The sequence below is a fragment of the Carya illinoinensis genome, chromosome 1 (assembly GCF_018687715.1).
Source record: "Carya illinoinensis cultivar Pawnee chromosome 1, C.illinoinensisPawnee_v1, whole genome shotgun sequence".
Taxonomy (NCBI): domain Eukaryota; kingdom Viridiplantae; phylum Streptophyta; class Magnoliopsida; order Fagales; family Juglandaceae; genus Carya; species Carya illinoinensis.
The window spans coordinates 1,762,468-1,784,567 of record NC_056752.1 but is presented as its reverse complement, the minus strand read 5'-3'; the positions used below and the strand labels follow the sequence as shown (position 1 = coordinate 1,784,567).

Genomic DNA, 22,100 nt, shown 5'->3' with positions numbered 1-22,100 from the left:
AAACCAACAAACACAAAGATAAATTATGCGTAATGAATGATAAATATAAAATGCGTGCAATGCAGAAAAAAAATTAGTATATGTCTCTCATCCAGATTCCTTGACATTTTCAAAAAAAAACTAAGACATGCATTTTCTTACAGAGAACAATTTTTTTCACTTTAACTGCCAAATGCTTAATGAATGATTTTAAGAAAAATCAGCACACACATTTTCACTCTAACACACATGAAGGTTTAGGGCTATAAACATCAAGATGAGGTCTAAATGTTATAACACTGGCTTTAAGTGTTATAACATTTGACTTCGCTTTGGCGTTCTCTAAAGAGAACCCATTCGAAGCCCGTTGATTATTCTTCGTCAACTTAGGGGTTACCACTCAATTTTTACTCACTCCAACATGGACGATAAGTTAGAGGCCAACTTACTAACTTCCTGTGTGCATTAATCATAGCAACCCTAAAAATACCCCTAAACTTTTCAAAATTGCCACTAAGGCCTTAATTTTTTACTATTTGCAAACGAATTTCAAATTCCACCAAAATTCACGAACTTCATATATTATATGCTCTAAGATCATCTATGCCCTTAGAATTCCAAAAATCAAAGTGCAACTAGTCCAAATACACTCAACCTCTAGCATGCACTCTAGTTGATGTCTAAGTGTACTTTCAACTATTGACCCTTATGAATGCATGCATATTCAATTTCTTTAACTGAAATTAATTACTATAATCCTTAATGACATGTTAAAAGCTTAAGCTTAGGTGAACAAGTTCATCCCAACACTTAATCATGGCAAAAAATCTTAATTTTCATTAATCATAAATTAATCAAGCATGATGCTTCTAGCCTAAATCACAAAGGCATGCTTCAAAATTCACCCAAATCATGTAATTTCATTTTTATCCCAATCACAAGGTTTTTTTTTTTTTTTAAATGCATTTTATTCCAGCCTAGGTGATAAAATCAAGACTTCATGCCTTAATCACAAACTTAATCAAAACCCATGCTTGCTTTGATGATCAATTCAAAATAGAATTAAAACCTATCATGGCATGCTTCTAATCTCAAAATGAAACCTTCAATGATCATTCTAAGACATTAATAAGTCATATGAAAATATGCTAAGACATGCTATATATATGGCTAAAATTTCCACTTAAAACAATTTAAACACTTGATCCAACCTTAATGGACTCGGTTTTGATTTAAGCATAGTAACCTTTTCTAAACTCAACTAAAAATCACTTCAACACTTAAAAGCAAAACATTACATGCAAACTAAGATCTAGGGCAAGAAAACTTACAATTTTCATGGTACTCTGTAGCTCCCAATACAAGAACACTCAAAAACTCTCAAGAACACACCTTTCGAATTCACTCTAGACTTTCTAAAGGAAGAAAGCTCTCAATGCTCAAGAGGAGGCATGGAGAAGTGGTGTTAAGGAAATGTGGGGGTGAGGCAAGTATTTATAGGAGACTATGGGGGAGGGGACGTTGGCCTTTGTCCATGGTGATTGGGTGAAGTGGGCGGTGGAGAAGGAGGTTTGAATTCTAGCTTGGTTGCATCACCTTGTGCAGGTGGATAGTGACCCAAATCAAATTATTTTCTTCACTTTCAGGTGTTTCCATGCAAGGAAAGGGTGTAGGTGCTACCACTGGGCATCATTAGAAGGAAAAAAATGAAAATACTTTATGACATAAGCAAAGTAGCCGTCGGGTTCAAGGTTGGAATTCTAGATAGTTTTGATAATTTCTTGACTCACCCTCTTGTCCTCTCTTCAGGGCTGATTTATGCAGGTCATAAGTCACTTTTGGAAGGATTTTCCAAGTGGTGTAAGGTGGGAGATTGGCTGCCAAGTGATGATGAAGTGGCAGTTCAAAGGGAATAGGTGAATGGAAGGGTGTTGTCGAGTGGTGGTGGTTTGATGCCATCGGTTTTGTGTTATTTTTCGTCAGAAAAATTTTGGTTAGTTTTCCATAATGAATCTGTGAGTCTCTTGGGGATTGGATGGTGATGGAGGTGGCATGAGGTTGTGGGTCATGTGAGAGTAAACAATCAAACTAAATTACAAGGCATTCAGTTTCCATCCAACTAGTGTTTAGGTACAGATAGTTTATAGGTTTCTAGTTTGGTTCTTGGAACCAATTTCGTCCACCACTAAGTCTGCATTGAAATGGGTATTTGAGGTGCTAAAACACAATAATGACCTTGAGAAGAAGTTACAAAAAACTTGGGCTAGGGGCTGTTCAGTCCAATGCACACAAAGAGTATACATATGTGCCGATTAGTGTGGGTTTATGGTTTTGACATGTCATTACCCTTAATGACATATGTGTTGATTTCTCTAGATTCTAATATGATCTAAGAATGATGAAACTAAATAATAAAACAAGTAAATTTCATATCAAAATGGCTAAAAAGATTAAGAAGAAAATTAAGCTCAAAATATGGTTTAAAGATCACTAATCATGGGTAAGTTGATTAATGTTCTTAACTCAAGTTAGAAGTTTAATTATGGACTATTGGGAGTCCTAAGGGGCGTGGGGTATTACTTGGGCTTGAGGAAAATCAATGGTACGGTGTATGTGGGCTTCAAATAGAAATGTGAAAATGCAAGATAAGACTTTGGGCCTTGTTTTCTCAAAAAGCCCATGAGTGGGAGTTGCATGGTTTATGTGCTTTGGTGCGGGTTGATGGGAGGCCTTGGTTCTAGATTTTAAGAGGTCATGAAAGGCCTTCAAGATCCACAAAGATGGGTCTTCAAAAGCTTGTCTTATCATAAATGGGCTATGGGTCAAAGCTAACACCAAGTTAGGCCTAAAAGGCCTTATGCCTTCCTCACACTTCGGCCAAATCTTTTTTAGGCTATCTTACAAAGACTTAAACTCTTATAAGGCTTGGTTTAAGGCTTCTAAGTTTTACCCCATAACATTCTAAGGGTTTAAGGGCCTTTAGTGTAGCACTAATGGACTTGATTATTAAACCACCCATACTTAACCCTTGAGCTTAACCACTAATGATGCTAAGTGCCATAGTTTAAGGAGTAAAACAAATCTAACTAACTCCCTTAATAATAAAAACTAATAATATATCTTATTCTTAAAAAAAATATAAAGCCCAAAAATATAATATAGCATTATAAGCTCATTCTAAGGGAGATTAAGGGTTAATCATAATAGGAAATTAGGTGAGGTGTTACAATTATCAACAACTTGTAGGCAATAAATATATACCAATGTGTAATATGAGTCAGTAACAGAATGCAGAACAACACATGTTATAAAATATCATAATGATAGTTCAAAAATATTTATATTCAAAAGTCTTTTCGTATAGCATAACTAGATTTATATTGTCTCACTCTTCGCAAATTTGATCACCATTAGATTCCCAAACTATAGTAGTTGAAATATTATATTTTAGAAAAACTCTACTTATGATCATCCCTACACCACACACCATGTGATTTATCATTTTCTGTCATTCTTTTTAAACACACACATATTGATGTATAACTATGTGTGTTTAAATAGAATGGTAAAAATGACAAATTATATTGATGTGTAGTATGGAGATGATAAGTAGCATTTCTCTACATTTCAAATGGTTGGCTTATGAAAGCAATTAAAACATATTATATCAATCCATGCGAATGAAGATAAGAAATATCATGTAATATTACTTACATGTGGACATTTCCATCAATCTTGCATGTTAAGAATTTTTAAAAAGTTATAATCTCAGCTCTAAGATGTTGATGAAGATCATATGATCCATCTTTTGCGAAAACCTGCTGATTTGGGCATAAGTAAATGTGGATGCATGGGATCGGCTATTTTCAAGGATTTCAGTGATCAGTCTAGTGTGGGGTTGTTGTACGAGATTATAAGGGTAGAATTCTTATAGCTAGCAACGTGTAAGTACTTCAAAAAAGGACAGAAAAAAGTGGATTATATACGTTAAGAAGCCTTGGGCTGCTGGGCATGCTAAAAGAGGCCTACATTGAACTGTCATGGGTATACCAAATAAACAAAATTATTTTTTAAGTGATTGATCTATGACTGTAGTTGTAGCTGCAAATCCCCAATCTGAACCTATCGACGCAGCAAGGAGCTTTACAGCAGGCCGATATATGGTCACAATCTTATAAAATGTTTTGGCAGTTTTGAATATAATCATACTCTCACAGACACAAACAGAGAGAGAGGTGAAGACACATTGGTTTGGTGGCATTCCGTACTAAATAGAGTATTCCGACAGGCTATACTCATAAAGAGATCGATTGATTCATTCAAATTGATATCATAATTTCGTATAATACGTTAAATTTATTTTATAAAAAAAATAATTAATAATATAATGTATCATATAAAACTATATCAGTAATAAGTTTAATTTTAATTGTAGAATTACTTTGTAACTAAAATATTTATCTACCAAATATAGAAAAAAAATTTATTTTTTATTTTTATTCGTACTCATAACATCTTGTGCACAAGGAATGAGGCCCGTGCAAGCTCCAACTTGCTAGTAGCAGGGAAAAAGTATACATTGTAACTAAAATCCTTAAAAGCTTTCAAGATCGCAGACTTAGAGTTGGGTTTGTTGAAATATGAAGATAAAAATGATAACTGCCAGCAAGACTACCAGCTAAGGAAGAAAGATCTACCTATATACTCAGCAGCATCAACATGGATCAAAATCTCTAGAAGGAAGTTGGAATCACAAGAATCAGACATAAAAGGAAATTGAAGAAGACACTGGAATTAGCAATTGATTTCTTTGTTTCCTATTTTTTTTTTTTTTTTAATTTCCTTTTTGGTATCTATTATGTGATTTGTACAAAGTAAGTAATGCCATTGATATAGGACTTCTTAGAATATTCTTTTGTAAATACTTTACTGGCAAGGATAATTGTACATATATATTTAGAGAAGTAACGAGAATTGGGCAACAATTCTTCTCCATCATCCCTCTGTTATCACTTTTACTTTACTATCTCCTATCTTCATTTTTTCTGACATGGTATCAGAGCCATGGCACAGAATGCTTCAATCAAAACCAATCCAACAATCCAAAAGCCATTGACCATCAGAGCCAAACAGTTCATATTTCATTGGAAATAATGATAGTTTTGGAGTTCTCTTAGTCACACAAATGCTAGATTTTAGCAACTATTACCCTTGGGCAAGATCAATGAGAAGGGCCCTTCAAATAAAAAATAAGATTGGTTTTGTTGATGGAACTATTTGTGAACAAAATGTAGATAGCACACTAACAAAACCATGGCTTTACTGTAATGGCATTGTCATCATCTCGTTGCAGAACACAATGTCAACAAATATAAAACCAAGCACCCTTTATGTTGAGACGGCTCATCAATTGTGGCTAGAGCTTGAGCAGTTTTTTGTACAGCAAAATGCACCATTAATTTATGAAGTAAAACAAGGTATTGCGACCTTGGTACAAAGCCAAGATACTATGAGTATGTATTTCTCAAAGTTGAAAACTCTACTTGATAAATTATGAGTCTATTCCTAATTGCACTTGTGGAGGATTGAAAACTATTGTAAGTAATCAAGAAAGAGATTGGGTGATGAAGTTTTTTATGGGTCTTCATGACTTGTATAAGGACATTAATGCTCAAGTTTTACTGATCAAACCATTTCCAAGTCTCAATGAGGTATATTCAATCATCCAACAAGAAGAGAAGAGAAGGAAAATTTCTATTGAATCTCCTACCAGCGAGACAATGGCACTTGCAGCAAATGAAAAAGATATGGAAAGGCAAAATGGATTCCCTCAGAAGAAATATTACTGCACATTCTGCAAGATGTTAGGACATTCCATTGAAAGATGTTTTAAGGCAAACCCCAACAAACCAACATATACACACTGCCAAATGCCTGGGCATACAGCAGACAAATGTTTCAAAATACATGGATACCCCAGGCCACAAACTTCATGCCAAGAACAGAGGGAATGGAGACTTTGTAGATCAAACCACTGCACTTCTATCATCTAGACAGGAGTAGGTAAGTGACAATAACCCGGTATCTTTGACTCATGGGGAATATACTCGACTTATGGCTTTGGTCAAACCTCAAGACACTCATGCTTATATTTCTTGGGTTAATCAAGTCCAAACCATCACTCCTTCATCAAATCAAGCTGAAATGTCCAAAATTAGACACTCATGTTCTTTCTAATGTGTCTTGGATTGTGGATACTGGAGCAAAAGATCATATGATCTATTAAACTACATTGTTCACAAGCATCAAGGCAAGAATCTCTCACTTAGAAGCACTTCCAAATGGAGATATTGCTCCTATCACTCATATTGGAACTGTTAAAGTAACAGAAAATCTACTTTTGGAAGATGTTTTGTGTGTTCCATCTTTTTCTTTCAACTTGATATTTGCTAGAAAGTTAACACAAACTTCTAAATCTTGTCTCATTTTCTTCCCTCAAACATGTTTTGTACATGAGGACCTTTCAACTTAGAAAACAACTGGAATGGGTGAGGTGAGGCAAGGTCTATATCATCTTCTCCAAAAGAATGTCTTTCCCACAACACTTGATGAAGTCTTATTCTCAAAAATAAAACCAATATTTTAGCTTCCATTGTTAGAAATGATGTTTTCAATTTATGGCATTATAGGTTAGGTCATCCTTTAGATTCTAGGATAGACTTAATGGAGTTTGATTCTATTCACAAGGCTACCAATAAAAGGGAGCCTTGTTCTATCCTCCCTCTAGCTAAACTCCATAAGCTACCCTTTCTTATTAGCCAACGCAAAACCTAAAACAACTTTGATTTGATTCATTGTGACTTATAGGGTCCTTGTAATGAAGTTGCTCATGATGGATCAAGATATTTTCTCACCATTGTAGATGATTTTATTCGATGTACTTGGGTTTATTTGTTAAGACTCAAATTAGATGCTAGTAATGCTTTGCAAAATTTTTATGTTATGATTAAGACTCAATTTGGATCTAAAATCAAAGTTGTAAGGAGTGATAATGGGGGTGAGTTTGATATGAAACATTTTTATATTGAGAAGGGTATCATTTATAAAAAATCATGCACGAAGACCCCACAACAAAATGCAATAGTAGAAAGAAAGCATCAACACATCTTAAATGTGGCTAGAGCTCTAAAGTTTTAAAGTGGGATCCCCATGAAGTATTGGAGTACCTGTGTTTTTACAGCTGTGTACCTCATAAACAAAACTCTTTCACCTCTTCTTCAAAACAAGACTCCTTTTGAATTGCTTTAACCAAACCTGATTATTCATACCTTAAAGTGTTTGGATGCCTAGCTTATGCTTCCACTCTCACTCATAATAGACACAAATTTGATCCTTGAGCTAAGAAGTGCATGTTTCTAGGATATCCTTTTGGGATCAAGGGTTACAAGTTATTAAACTTAGAAAATAAGAAGCAAATCATTTCCAAAAATGTCATTTTTCATGAAAACATATGTCTTTACAAGGACACTGAAACAGTCATAAGTTATGGCACACCAGATCCTCCTCAACTACCTTCCACTCAACCTGTCAACATTAATTTAGACTACTCAAATGGTAAAAGTTTTCAACCCATGGTTCAAACTACAGAAGAGTACAACCACTTATTTGAAAATATTGATCCTGAAGGAGAGAGAGATTCATCTCCAGAGTTTACTCAAGACACCACAACCATCTCTGATTTTCCTAGAAGATCAACTAGAAATAGAAAAGCAGCCTCACATCTACAAGACTTCATTTATCAGCAGGCCTCCTCACTTCCTCATTCACAAAAGTTGAACAAGGACAAGGTTCATACAAAGTCAGGTAATCCTTTTCCTTTATATGCTACATTGTCATTTCATAAACTGTCAACTAATCATAAAGTCTGTCAACTATATTTCAACAAATATAGAGCCAAATTCATACCAACAAGCCCAAAATTATTTTGAGTGGAAAGAAGCCATGAAAGCTGAGATGGATGCTCTAAAATTAAATGATACTTGGGTTGTCACTAACTTGCCTCCAAGAAAGGTGACCATAGGATGTAAGTGGCCGGTTTACAAAATCAAGTTCAATGCTGATGGGACTATTGAGAGGTATAAAGCTAGACTAGTGGCTAAGGGGTATATGCAACAAGAGGGGTTGGATTATCATGAAACTTTTTCTCCTGTTGCAAAAATAGTGACTGTTTGTACTTTGCTAGTTGTGGCAACTTCTAAGGGTTGGTTTTTATAACAATTTGATGTAAATAATGTATTTTTACATGGTGACTTAAAAGAGGAGGTATACATGGAGATGCCACAAGGGTATTCTAAGGAGGGTTAGTCAAATATTTGCAAGCTTAAGAAAAGTTTGTATGGATTAAAACAAGCTTCACGACAATGGAACTCCAAGATGTTTGATTTAATTGTTAAACAAGGATTCCAACAATCTAAGGTAGACTACAGTTTGTTCACAAGAATCACCAAAGATTCATTCATTGCAGTTTTGGTTTATGTGGACGATATCATAGTAGCTGAGAATGACATGCACATCATCTCTTCACTCAAAAGTTCTCTCAATGATAGATTCAAAATCAAAGACTTGGGAGTGTTGAAGTACCTTCTTAGGATCAAATTAGCAAGGTTAGAAAATGGAATTTATATTTGCCAAAGGAAATATGTATTGGACATATTGACAAATTCTAGCACAATTGGATCCAAACCAAATAAAATACCACTTGATCAAAACTTCAAGATTTTGAAGGATGAAGGAGAGCCTATCTCCAATCCCTCAATTTACAGGAAACTCATTGGAAGATTGCTCTATTTGACCAATACCAAACCCCACATATCATACAGTTCAATTGTTGAGTTAATTCATGCAAACTCCTGGGCTTCCACAGTTAAATGATGCTCACAAAGTACTCATGTACATTAAAGGAGCACCAGGACAGGGATTGTTTTATCCCTCTAAGACTACCATGGATCTTAAAGCTTACAGTGATTTGAATTGGGGGGCATGCCCAGACACAAGAAGGTTAGTAACAGCGTATTGCATTTTCATTGGCTCTTCTTTGGTCTCTTGGAAATCCAAGAAGCAAAACACAATTTCTAGATCCTTGGCTAAGGTCGAGTATAGGGCCATGGCCAGTGTGTGCTGTGAATTGAGCTGGCTACAGCTCATACTCCATGATTTACAAATAGAACATCCTCAAGCAGCTAAGTTGTTTTGTGATAACAAAGCTACACTGCACATTGTAGCAAATCCAATCTTTCACGAGAGGACTAAGCACATAGAACTCGACTGTCATTTAATACATGATAAGTTTAAGATGGGAGTATTGTAACTGAGCATGTGAGAAGTGCTTCTCAAATTGCTGATATGTTGATCAATTTGTTGTGTTCTGCTACTCTCTTTTCTCATTTATCCAAGAAGAGTAAAAAATATCTACCCTCCATCTTGTGGGGGGCTGTTGAAATATGAAGATAAAAATGATAACTGTCAGTAGGACTACCATCTAAGGAAGAAAGATCTGCCTACTCAGCAGCATCAACATGGATCAAAGTCTCTAGAAGGAAGTTGGAATCACAAAATCAGACAGAAAAGGAAATTGAAGAACACACTGGAATTAGCAGTTGATTTTTTTGTTTTTTTTTTTCTTTCCTTTTTGGTATCTATTACGCGCGTGATTTGTACAGAGTACGTTATGCCATTGATATAAGACTTCTTAGAATATTCTTTTGTAAATACTTTACTGGCTAGGATAATTGTACATATATATTCAGAGAAGTAATGAGAATCAGGCAACAATTCTTCTCCATCATCCCTTTGTTATCACTTTTACTTTAATTACTATATGCTATCTTTATTTTTCTGATAGGGTTATTCCTGCAACTAGCTCAGATTTTTAAATAGATTAAAGGAGATCCAATCATAAGTAAAAAAATGTTCCAGTGTGACCCAAAAGGTTGATGAGTTGTTTTTGAGGTGGTGCGAAGCATGCAATTCCATGGATGTTTGGTGGTAGTTATTACTGCTTCACTCTAAATGAGGGTCACGTGTAGCTGAGGATTTGAATATATAAATTAGTTGATGTCCCATGACCACGCACCCAAAAGCAACATATATATATATATATATATATATATATATATATATATATATATATATATATATATATATATATAAGGGATTACACGAATCTTGACTCACGTATACGCAAATCAAAATGGAAAAAAGAAAGCTAAAGACGGGATAAAGTTGATGTTGATCAATGCTTTTTATTTCAAATCAGTCTTGATGTTGAATGCTCGATCGAACAGTAATCTCCACTAATCGTGCACATTTTGTAAGTTGCGCGGAACACGTCGACTTTCAGCATATCATCCATGATGGAGACAGCTTACAACAGAAATATATAGATCGAGACTTTTATTCCGTCCAGTATTCTTCATGGTAACAATAGCACGCAGTTTCAGTATTTTCATTAAAGAATGAAAGAAGACGAAGAGTTTTCTAACTTTTAAAATTTAATGAACTTTGAAATTATGGTCATTTATGAAAAGACTGAATGGCATGGCTTAATATGTGCAAGATTGTTACAGAAAAGAAAATAAGAGAACATGTGTTGGAATTAATTAGTCATATAGATGGCTTATAAATGTACGTCCAAGGAAAGATTGATATATATATATATATATGAAAAATTCTATTCATCATCCCTATACCAAATGTGTGGTGTATCATGTATGATGGGTAAAAGAAATCGCTTAGTTTAGCAACAATAATAATAATAAAAAGAAGAAGAAGAAGAAGAAGAGGAGGGATGCTACTCATCATCTCACGCCATACTTTACATATTTTAAAATTATTTATTATTATTTATTATTTTATTACTCTTTATTTTATTTTATTTTTGTTAAACTAATTAAATTGTTATACTTATCATGCATCCATACACCACATACTTGTTATAGGATAAATAAAAACAAAATTAAAATAGGTATGATGTGTGGAGATGATAACTTCAAGTTAACTACTACAAAAATTAAAAGATCTAATCACCTTAGCATCATAAAAGATCAAAATTAATTTGAAGCTAATTTCCCCGTAAATTTGATTTTCAAAAGTTTCAAATGGCAGCCAGAAGTCAAATGGAACCTTCAAGGTCGTGCCCAACACAATACGGGAAACATTTGTTAGTTAGAGGTCATGCATGGGGGTATTCTTAGCATAAAATTTAAATAAATAAATAAATAAATATATCCAAAGTGATTGAAAATTACTTTTATCAAGCTAGGTTTGATGTTAACGGTTGTTGAGGTAAATAAAATGAACAACATGCTCTCTAATTAATCCCCGTAAGTCAATAATTGACTTCAAATATTGGAGGGCCACACCAATGCTGAAATATTGGACGGGTTCAAGCTTTATGAAAAAGCAATATGAAAAAGACGAAGAAATTAAAGAAAAGGTAAGATGAGCATTCCAGTCCAAAAAATAAAATAAAAAATGGTAATAAGATCAGATGAGTACCCCATGACGTGGAAGAGAGATTCTCTATTCATATAACTATTTTTTTTCCTCATATATAATAACCAGCTTTATTTTTAAATATTTTATCAAAATAAACTCACAAATTGATATAATTTAATATGATACATTAAATTGTAAAATTACTTTTATTATAAAATAGATCTAATATATCATATGAAATCACGTCAGTTTATGAGTTTATTTTTATGAAATCTCTTTGTAGTTAAAGCACCTCTCTAATCTAATCTTTTCTGGTAGCGTCTTATAAAAATAAGAAAATGATACAAATATAACTCTTTTCAAAACTCTTTTATACAATCCTCTTTTAAATGAGAAACATTTTTATAAAACAACTTATAAAAATAGCATTGTTTTATGAAAATACATTCAATTTAAAACATAGTTGTATAAAGAGTAGTAAAATACTTATTGTACGTGTATTATTACTCATAAAAATAAGAAAAATGCTACCATGTTGTCCCAATTATGTCGTTAACTTTGCCTCATTGATGTAGCACCACCATGTGGCACCATGTGTGTTATTAAAAATATATATAAAAAAACACAAGCATAAAAAGGATCGATGGAACCTAGGGTTTCAGTCTTCTTCTTTTTATGTTTTCAAACGTCTTTCAAACGTCATATTGTTTTAAATATATTTTTTTAATTTTTTAATAAACCATGTGGCATCAAGTGGTGGTGCGACATCAATGAGATAAAGTGAGCAATATAACTCAAGTGACATAGTAGCAATTCTTTAAAAATAATCTCTAGCTATACTCACTTATCTTAAAAGAGTCATGTCAATCTTCTCTATTTATGCATTTTTCTTTTCGATCAAAATTCCAACTGGACCTTATCTACTTTTGTTAGAATTCAATTAGACTAACTTTTGAAATTGAAAAGGCCAACCAAAAAAAAAAAAAAAAATCACATTAAATAGTGGTATTGATACAGAATTTAAGCACAAAGCCGCAAACTAAAGTGTATTACAAATTTCATGGCAATAAGAATTTAAGTAATGCGAGGAACGCTGCATTTGATAACTATTAATAGAAGTCTAGTTTATGAAATTCCTGAATTTTTTAAAACGATAATTAAATATTGCTATGAATTCAGGTGCTAATGCAAACCAGACAGTACTTACCCAAACCAGTGGTTAGACATCACTAACCTCTATATCAGAACTATCATTCCCTCCAATGGGTGCATCATCATCTTCATGAACAGGAATGTTCAAACCAACTGGAAGCTGCAACTCCAATGAAGTTATGGTAGTCGTTGTGCTGTCCTCAAATGGCTCTCTAGGCATCCCAGTTTGTTGAAGCCGTAGTGCATAATTTAGGTAATACAACACATCCTGCATAGTCGGCCTCTCAATACTAAATGTCTTCAAACACTTTTCTGTAGTAACACCAAATATTCTCAATGAACTAGGCTTAATGTTACCAACAAGTACTGGATCGATAATCTTCTCGAGTTGGCCTTTCTTTTGCCACAGCATCCCCCATTCTGCTAAGTTCACCTCATCCAACTGAGATGATTGTATGATAGCTGGTCTAGCACAAAGAACTTCAAGAAGTACAACTCCAAATGAGTATACATCAGATTTCTCTGTCAACTGTAGGGTTGTAAGGTATTCTGGATCAAGATAACCAAAGCTACCCTTTACACCCATAGTGAAGTTGTCCGGATCGGGAAGACCGGATTTCGAAAGACCAAAGTCAGCAACTTTAGCCACATAATGTTCATCAAGTAGAATGTTTGTTGACTTCACGTCACGGTGAATGATTCCTCCTGCCCGACCAGTGTGTAGATAGTTTAGGCCCTTTGTTGCACCAATGCATATTTCTAGTCTTTGCTCCCAAGATAATTCAGATACTGAAGTTGATCTCTCAGAATTTTCATCTGAATGATAAAGGTGATCTCTCAGAGTCCCCTTTTCCATGAACTCGTAAACCAGTATCATCTCACACTGTTCATCACAATATCCAATCAAAGAAACAAGATGGCAGTAACGAATATTAGACAACACCATGATCTCTGTTTGGAATTCCTCCAGACCCTGCCCATGTCGTGGATCACTTCGTTTGACAGCCACTTTGGTACCATTTTTAAAAGTTCCTTTGTAGACTTTCCCAAATCCACCCTCTCCAATCAATAGCTTTGTATTGAAGTTTTTTGTTGCGCTCATTATTTCAAAAAAAGGTACCCTCAAACTAAGGTTTAGAGTAGGAGCAAGGGAAGCATTAGGACCTCTTTGAGTAAACCTGTTATTGGAACTAAACCCTCCATAAAGAAGCACTCCTAAAATTTGATCATGGCTTGGTTTCTTGAATTTCAAACCCACCGCCACCAATATTACCAAAATTAAAAATGCCCCACTACATGCAAGACCAATTATAGCAGGGGAGAGTTTCTTTTTCCCTACAATTTCCATAGGAGGAGTGAAATGATCTGATTCCTTCACAACCTCCGTAATCTCCAGCCCACTCAAGAAGGCATTTTTAATCGTAGAGTTCTTCATTGGGCCGATACTAACATTCATAGTTCCCGAACTATCTGAATCAACCACAAAATCCACATAAAATGGAACTCCATCGGAATTATTTCCAGCTAGATTATAAGGATAGATCTCCCGACTAAAATTTCTATTGATATAGAGATTGAACCACAAGACATTACTGGTTGTACTTATTATGTCGGAGAAATGAGCCCGAAGAAAGTATATAGAATTCTTATTGACAAGAAAACTCCAACTTATATTTGTAAAACTGGAGTTGCTGGTAGTATTTATAAAATTTCTGGCCGTCATGTACACAAAATCTGGGGCAATATACCTGGTGATCCTTTCATTCAGCTCGTAATGCATTTCACCTTTCTATGAATCATCCGTTTCACTTATTGGGCTTTGTAAGTAACCAGCATCTAGCTCCCAATTCCTCCATAATTCATCGGGTTGGGGCGTAGAAGGGGCTCCAACATCGATCCTATAGATTAATTTATGCAGAACCTTGGAGGCCAAACCACTGTAGTCACTCTTATATCCTTGAGAAGTAATGTGAGCGGCCTTATCAGGGATGAAGCTCTCAGGGCCAAGAAAGACTTCTATGGCACTCACGAAAGCCGAAGATGTCTCGTAAGGTATGAAGTAGATTTTAAATTTACCATTTGGGATGGTGAGCAAGAATTCCTCAATCTTTGGAGAACTAGTACTAATGTTTCGGAAGCTATAGTTCGTCAAAAGTGAGAACCGAGAAATTAGCGAAACATTGAATCGAGGAACAGGCAGATCATCAATATATAATGACATGAAAGCAAAGAAATGGAGGCGTACAATGTATTTACCAGCCTGTTTGATTTCAAACTTATATAAAGCTGGGTATTTGAAAATTCTTGCCGTTTGATAGAGAGGTGAACTGCTTGCTGATGAGTTTTTGTTTTTGACAGTTTCTCCCTCTCTGACTAAGAAATCCTGGTCACCAACAAAGACTCGAGTATCGTTGACTTTGGTTTTGGATTGTGCTCCACAGTTGATAAAGTAATGATCAGGAGGAGAGTAAGCTGAAGAGACAAGTAGAAGTGAGGTGATATGGAGAGGTAAGAGAAGATAGAGTCGGAAAAGAAGCTTATGGGAGGGAAGAACTTCCATGGATATATTTTCTGGTAAGGATTGCTGCTCTTTCAGTGGTTATGGGTATCTGAGAATGGAATAAAGGTGGTGATGATCATGAAATTCAGGGATATGCATGTATCGCAGAGGAAATCTTAAAGAAAGACTATGACTTGGACATTAATTATTTCACCTATTTCATAAAGAAAGACAATGTTAGTAGAAAAAATAAAGAAAAACAGGTGGGAAACAGAGGAGCCCCACAAGAGAGTAAAGAAAGGGTTAAAAGCGATATTGGTGCAATAGCATATGGGGAAAACAATAATTGATACCTAATCTAGAAAATTAAAAGAGCTGTACTTCTATTCGTGAGTAATAATTGAACCGAGCCATAGGCGGGTACCAAGCAGTTAGCTGAACGAGTGATGGTGGCAAATTGGGATGTCTCATGTCTAGAGAGATTAGATCTGTCTAACAATTAGAGGCTAATTTCCCTGTAAATTTGATTGTCAAAAGTTTCAAATGGCAGCCAGAAGTCCTACTGGCCATCCTATATGTATAATTATATAATCATCATAGTGATCTAGTGGTAATTTCTCCTCCTTTAGAAAATGGAACCTTCAAGGTCGTGCCCAACACAATACGGGAAACATTTGTTAGTTAAGAGGTCATGGGGGGTATTCTTAGAATAAAATTTAAAAAAAAATAAATAAATATATCCAAAGTGATTGAAAATTAACTTTTATCAAGCTAGGTTTGATTTTAACGGTTGTTGCGATATATGAAATGAACATGCTCTCTAATTTCCCCGTAAGTCAATAATTGATTTCAAATGGAGGGCCACACCAATGCTGAAGTATTGAACGGGTTCCAGCTTTATGAAAAAGTAATATGAAAAAAACGAAGAAAAGAAAAAGTAAGATGAGCATTCCAGTCCACCCAAAAAAAAAGGGAAGATCAGATGAACCCATGACGAGGAAGAGAGATATTCTTCATATAAGGTTTTTTTTTTTTTTTTTTGGCACATATATGATAATCATAAGAGAAATACAAAATTTTATAAAACTAAATTTGATTTAATATGATACAGTAGATTGAAGAATTATTTTTATAATAAAATAGATTTAATATATTTTTTAAAATCATGTCAATTTATAAATTTATTTTTATAGAATCTATTTATGACTAAAGTACTTAATCTCTAATCTTAATCATTTTCGGACCCCTAACGTCTTATAAAAATATGAAAATAACACATAGCTATTTTCAAAATGGGTAATTCTACAGTTACCACTAAGTTCTACCACTTTCTTTTCCCGCTTGACTATACCACGTGGCATGCCATGTGTTTTTTAATTATTGTTTTTAAAAAGGAGCAAAACACGGCTCCCGCCCAAGCCCCCCGTTCATGTCCTCTTCAGAAGTCGAAAATCCCCAAACCCCATTGAGCTTGCCTAAGTTGCCTTCATTTCCTCCGGCTCCTCTGTCAGACCTCCACCAGCATTCAGTCCGCGTGGCAGAAAAGATCCATTTCCAACGCAGTCTTTCGGCTCTCCTCCGTCCGACCTCCAATACGAGAGGTACATTTCTATATTTTTCCCTCAAATCGAATAAGGTTTTGATGAAATTGGTCGGTTTGAAACATCTTTTCAGTTTTGATATTCTCCTTTGCTTGTTTGTTTGTTTTTTCTACACGGCATTCCTTGACCTCAACCAATGAGCAACGATTCTGAGATTAGATAAAAACAAAGCAGAATCGAGAGAAAAGCTATATTTGTGTGTCGCTCTGGAGAGGCAAAGGGGAGTCAATACAAAACAACACTACCGTTTGATTTGCCTTCAACTTCTTTCGTAATTTTTTTCCTTTTATTTTTTATTTATATATACCGAGTGTCCCTTCAATCCTTCCAATAATTCCAGTAAACCTAGGCATGTAGTTCTACCAAATCAAATAGGGTTTTGATATATAAATTGATTACGATGAAATCCGTCGGTTTGAATCATCTTTTTAGTTTTGATATTCTCCTTTGTTTGTTTGTTTTTTTGTACACGGCATTCCTTGACCTCTCTCTACTAGAAATGCTTTGGGGTAATCTTGGGCCTGGCATCATGCTTCATTAATTGGAGTTGCAGCTATCCATTACAAGCAATAACCATTATTATATTTTGTGCTTTTTTTATCCCTTCGGTGTTTGGATTTGGGTAACACTTTAATAATTGTGATGATGAAAAGCAAAGTTTTAGCTAGAAGGAAAGCTCTCAAGTGTTGATTAAGTTTAGCCGTTAAAACAAGAATGCTTTTTCTGTGATGTTTGTTTGTTTAGCTTGAATATTCTGTTCCTATTTCTTAGTCAGTCTTTTTGCAGTTGCATTTTCTATTCATCTGCTTGCTTGAACGAGAGTTATATTTATGCAGATTTTTGTTTTATACTTGCTTGCATATATGCAAATTTTGCTTTATAATTGCTTGATATATGCAGGTTTTTGCTTTATACTTGCTTGATATATGCAGATTTTGGTGATAGACGAACTGCTCCTCCCGTTTAGGTGAAGTATCATTGGTGGAGCGGAGATGATATATTTTTTGGTGGAGATGACTTTTTAGTGCATTTTGTCTCCATAAACATGTAGCTATTGTAAATTCCAGACGACGTTGTTCTTGAGCATTTCAATGCTTTATTGATCAAGTTTGATCCAGATTTTTTGTAATGAAATTACACTGTCATTTAAAAATCAATGACAATTACTTTTCAGGTTTCAGTTTTCAAGTTTGATCCATATCAGTTCTTTTGTTATTTATTAGACTTTCAGAAGATCAACCTGTGGCTTTTCACTATCTAATATTTTACATCGACAAAAGCTAGCTCTGAAATAGCATTAGAACAATGAGTTCAACATCATGCATGCTCACAGAGGAGATGGGACAGGCAGTACGCCCACATGGGTGCCCTCCCCTCTTCATTACAAAAATAAGTCAAAAAAAAAAAAAACAAATGCAGTTTAAATTCTTTGCCCTCTATTTATTCCATTTTTTTTTATTCTCTACTTATTCAATTTGCGAGCAACATAAAACATTGAAAAGAACAACTAATTTAGATGTTTATAGAGAACTAGTTGGGTTACCATACAAATGTAACCCGCAACTATAAAGGCAAGAATTATCTTGTACTTGTAGAGTGAATGTTTTTTCTTTTTAATTTGACCGAGTGGAAGGAAGTAAGTGGAATTATAATGAGCAAGGATTATAAATGACACACTTGGCAGTCACAAAACTAATATAATCAATGCAAAACATTGATGCTCCTATGCACAATGGATAATTAACATAGATGGATCAACAAAGAATGACAGGCTCAATAAATAAAACTAAAAAGATGTAAATTAATCCAAAATGAAAACAACTTCATATAAAATACAAAACAAAGTACCCATGACATGAAAATTACATCTTGCTCACATTATTTTCTCATAATTTCTCAAAATAAAATCCTAAACAAAGTATCCATGTCGTTGAAATTACTATAAATAAATTGACGATCTCAAGCTTTCTCTTGCGCCTCTCAGCCTCTATTTCTAGTCGATGTCGAGTTGTTTGGATATCCTTTGCTAGTTGTATTTTTTGAAATTCGGTTTTTAATCGGTTGATCCTCTTTTCGCCATACGGTGGTAATTTTAAGTCATACCAACAAAAAAAAAAAAATCCACAAGAATGCCTAACCTGCAAAATCAACCAATGCGTATTAGCAAACCAAAATTACCAATCACTTCTTAGCAACCAAGAATACAAATAAATAACATACCATATTTTGAGAACTTTCAACCCCAACAAACACAGGAAAGTATGTACAATTTACATAACCACCTAATTCGATTTGGTGCTATTAGTATACCTTTAAACATTATATATTTTCTACTTTAAGTCTATGGCTGAAGTAGCTCTATCAAAAATCAAATCTCTGCATTTCATCCCAAGGAATTGGATCCCTTTGAAATCTTTTAGTACCAAATGCACAAATCCATCATCGCTGTTCAGGTCATAAAAGGAAAGTGACAACCAGATGAGACATTAAATCTGAAGCCAATAACTCTAATGGCAACATACTTGAAAGAATTTTTTTTTTGTTTTTTTTTTTTTTTTTTTCTGTAACAATGTATCTAAGATCTCATATTTTCATTCCTGTTGTAGTGTATAGCCAACAATCTTGCTGTTAAAAGCAAGCATCGACAGAAAGATGGTTCTGAGAGATTTTCCCTTACCATTTTCCAAAAATACTCGTTTACCCTGCCCATTTGCATCACTTTCACCACCAACAAACTCCATTCCCTTGTTAACCTGTATTAAGAGGAAAAGATATGCACTAAATTTCAGGAATTGTTAGATTATGATGGAAGTATGTATCTCATATTTGTTATCAGAGTGAAACTTGATCTGCATCTGTAGAGTCTACATGCCAGTGTGAAAAAGCCCACATTTTGTGACTGGAAGCCAAGTTGACCAATTGAAGGAACATATCCCTATTCGCCGACACTTGGTGGCTACCCAAGAGATGTTGGAGTTTCGATACATCCCCGGATAGTGCATTTAGCTTCAACAAACTTCAAACAGTTATATTACATCAACAAACATAGAATAAAAATGGTTCCAAAAAACAGTGCAGATGGATTTATTAAGACCAAGAGATATGCAAGCATTTTGGAAGAAGGAAAACTGAGACATTTCGTCAAACAGATTGTGCTCATATTGAGACATTTATTAACAACCATCGGTGAGAAAGACTGAGCTCAACATCTCAATACCCATCGAAAAAGCAGTCATTTTTACGCAAAATACATTTAAAAAATCCCAGAGCACAAAATTACATTAATAAAAAAAAAATATAGTTTTTTTTTTTTCTCATGGATTATTCAGAATTGCAGAAAAATAAACCCAACAAAGGGAAGGTCCGAATCCATGAAGTGGAAAAAAATGGAAAGGAAAAAAAATTGTTTTATTGTTTACAAGAGGGACTAAATAAAAATAGTTAACTTTACCAAAAGCATCCAGAGAAAAAAATCTGGGTTGTGGCCTGTATGTTAATCCTCACCTGAGGCTCTGCGTTGTGACCAAATGTTCATCCGTCAAGACAGTGTTTCTGGTGAGGTGGAGGAGATGATGCGGAAGAGAGAATGATGATAAGCCTTCTACGATGTGGAGTTGGGATGAATGATTCGAAGAAGGCAAGAACAGGGCACGAAAAATGCTATGAAGTGGAGTTCTAAGAATATTGGCATTGGCTTCGTCAAAATTATCTTCAAAATTTGATAAAAACTATAAGTTTTTCATAAATCAAAACCTTCTTATCTATAATCTCACATTAGATTAGTCATTGAATTCATCAAAATAATAATATAATACTATTTCTTTCATAATAATATTTTTAATTTTTTTTTTATATTTTGCAATTACACTAACCATATGTACATTAATAATTTAATTTGATACTTAAATTATTGTTAATAGCCAATATTGTTACCAGATTAATAGCCAAAAGGCATCAATACCTTGAGAGAAAATTAACCGGACCATCAATATATATTTCTTAATATAGCCAACATTTAGTTTAAATATTGCAGATAAAAATTGACCATTTTGAAAACCAAACTAGCAATCTGCTGCATATCTCCATAATCTTAAATTCAATGCAGAAATATAATGAGCTAATAAATAACCTTTCCAACATTCAAATTATGTACAAACATAAACACAAATGTTATTGAAGTAGCTACAGCAGGATATCTTATTGATGAACACTCAGCCCATAAGATCCCAAACAGGGACATTTACAGCGGGGCAAGAATATCTAAGTGTTTATCTGTGACAAGATATGCTGAAGAATGGCATCAAGGAGAGAGTCCATTCTCTGAGAACATAAATCAAACAGGCAGCATGCTTGGATATGAGGGTAGTTTATATTATGCAATTCATTAATATAAGAATACCGAGATAATGTGAAACGAAAAAAGAAATTAACTTCAAACGTGTTGATGTTGGGAACTCAACAGAGTCAAATCTTCACTTAACTGAGCCTCATACCACTATATGCACTAGTTATAGTGGCAATTTAATCCTGTCAAAGCCAATTTTTTAAAAACAGGGCTCTAAATCACATTTCATTTCTTTTCACTTATTCCATATTCTTGGCAACCAAATGGATCAAATGTAAGTGTAGTGAGACTACAAGGATTACAATCGAATGCTAGATATCGATTGAAAATACTCGTTAAAAACAAATTCAAGATGCCACAAAGCTTGAAATATTTGGCATGAGATGAACCTGAAATCTGAGTTGAGGTCCCGCGAACCTGAGAGGAGACCAACCTAGAGAAAAGCCTCACTCTGATTCTGCGTTAAGAATTGTAGGGAGGAAGAAGCGGGATGCCTTCGGAGAAGAAGCTCGCGCGAAATTTTGATGAAGAGAAATCAATGTTCTACAACCAATTTGATTTCCATGTGAAGAATCGAAGAGAGGCCAGAAGGTTAGGGTGCACTGCGAAGAACCAGAAAGGGAGAAAAGGGGAGAGAACACGCGGGGAGGGAAAATAAAAGGACAGCAGTTGGGAATTAAAATGTAGTAAAATAATCGGTTAATGTGTGTATAGTAGCCTTCAAATTTGAAAGAAAACGTACAAACCCTGTAGCTCAAAAGTCCCTATTGTTTCGTTTGCCGAGACCAATACAGCTCTAATTTACACAGATTCATCATTTTATGCATTTGGCTTTACTTTTGATAAAGCCAATGCCAATACTTTAAGGATTTGTAATTTGGGAGAGAATGACAAAAAGAAAGTAAGCGGACTGATTCAATTTGTTTTAATATTTTAAATTGATGCCACAGGGCCATGCCACATCAAGCGGGATCAGGCAGCGGTAAAACTCAGCGGTGGGCGTAGCATTTTCCTTTCAAAATTAGCT

General features: G+C 34.6%; 2 protein-coding genes and 2 long non-coding RNA genes across 4 annotated transcripts; 1 reads left to right on the top strand and 3 right to left on the bottom strand.

The window, feature by feature from the left end:
- Positions 1–12,451: 12,451 nt before the first annotated feature.
- LOC122304932 (probable receptor-like protein kinase At5g24010) lies at positions 12,452–14,407 on the bottom strand. The gene has a single exon (XM_043117194.1). It carries the CDS (start codon positions 14,405–14,407, stop codon positions 12,695–12,697), a length of 1,713 nt encoding a protein of 570 aa, XP_042973128.1. The 3' UTR covers positions 12,452–12,694.
- A 9-nt stretch (positions 14,408–14,416) lies between these two features.
- On the bottom strand, positions 14,417–15,331 carry LOC122304939 (probable receptor-like protein kinase At5g24010). The gene has a single exon (XM_043117203.1). The coding sequence runs from the start codon at positions 15,185–15,187 to the stop codon at positions 14,417–14,419; it is 771 nt and encodes a 256-aa protein (XP_042973137.1). The 5' UTR covers positions 15,188–15,331.
- Positions 15,332–16,551: 1,220 nt separating this feature from the next.
- LOC122301460 lies at positions 16,552–17,916 on the top strand. Its single transcript, XR_006240189.1, has 2 exons — positions 16,552–16,728; positions 17,661–17,916. It is a non-coding gene; the product is annotated as an uncharacterized LOC122301460 (long non-coding RNA).
- Positions 17,917–19,036: 1,120 nt separating this feature from the next.
- On the bottom strand, positions 19,037–19,973 carry LOC122301453. Its single transcript, XR_006240188.1, has 2 exons — positions 19,406–19,973; positions 19,037–19,173 (listed from the first exon to the last, which is right to left on the bottom strand). It is a non-coding gene; the product is annotated as an uncharacterized LOC122301453 (long non-coding RNA).
- Between the last annotated feature and the right edge of the window lie 2,127 nt (positions 19,974–22,100).

Excerpts from the sequence above, each read along its gene's own strand:
- LOC122304932 (XM_043117194.1), bottom strand. The coding sequence starts at position 14,407 with ATGCATTACGAGCTGAATGAAAGGATCACCAGGTATATTGCCCCAGAT.
- LOC122304939 (XM_043117203.1), bottom strand. The coding sequence starts at position 15,187 with ATGGAAGTTCTTCCCTCCCATAAGCTTCTTTTCCGACTCTATCTTCTC.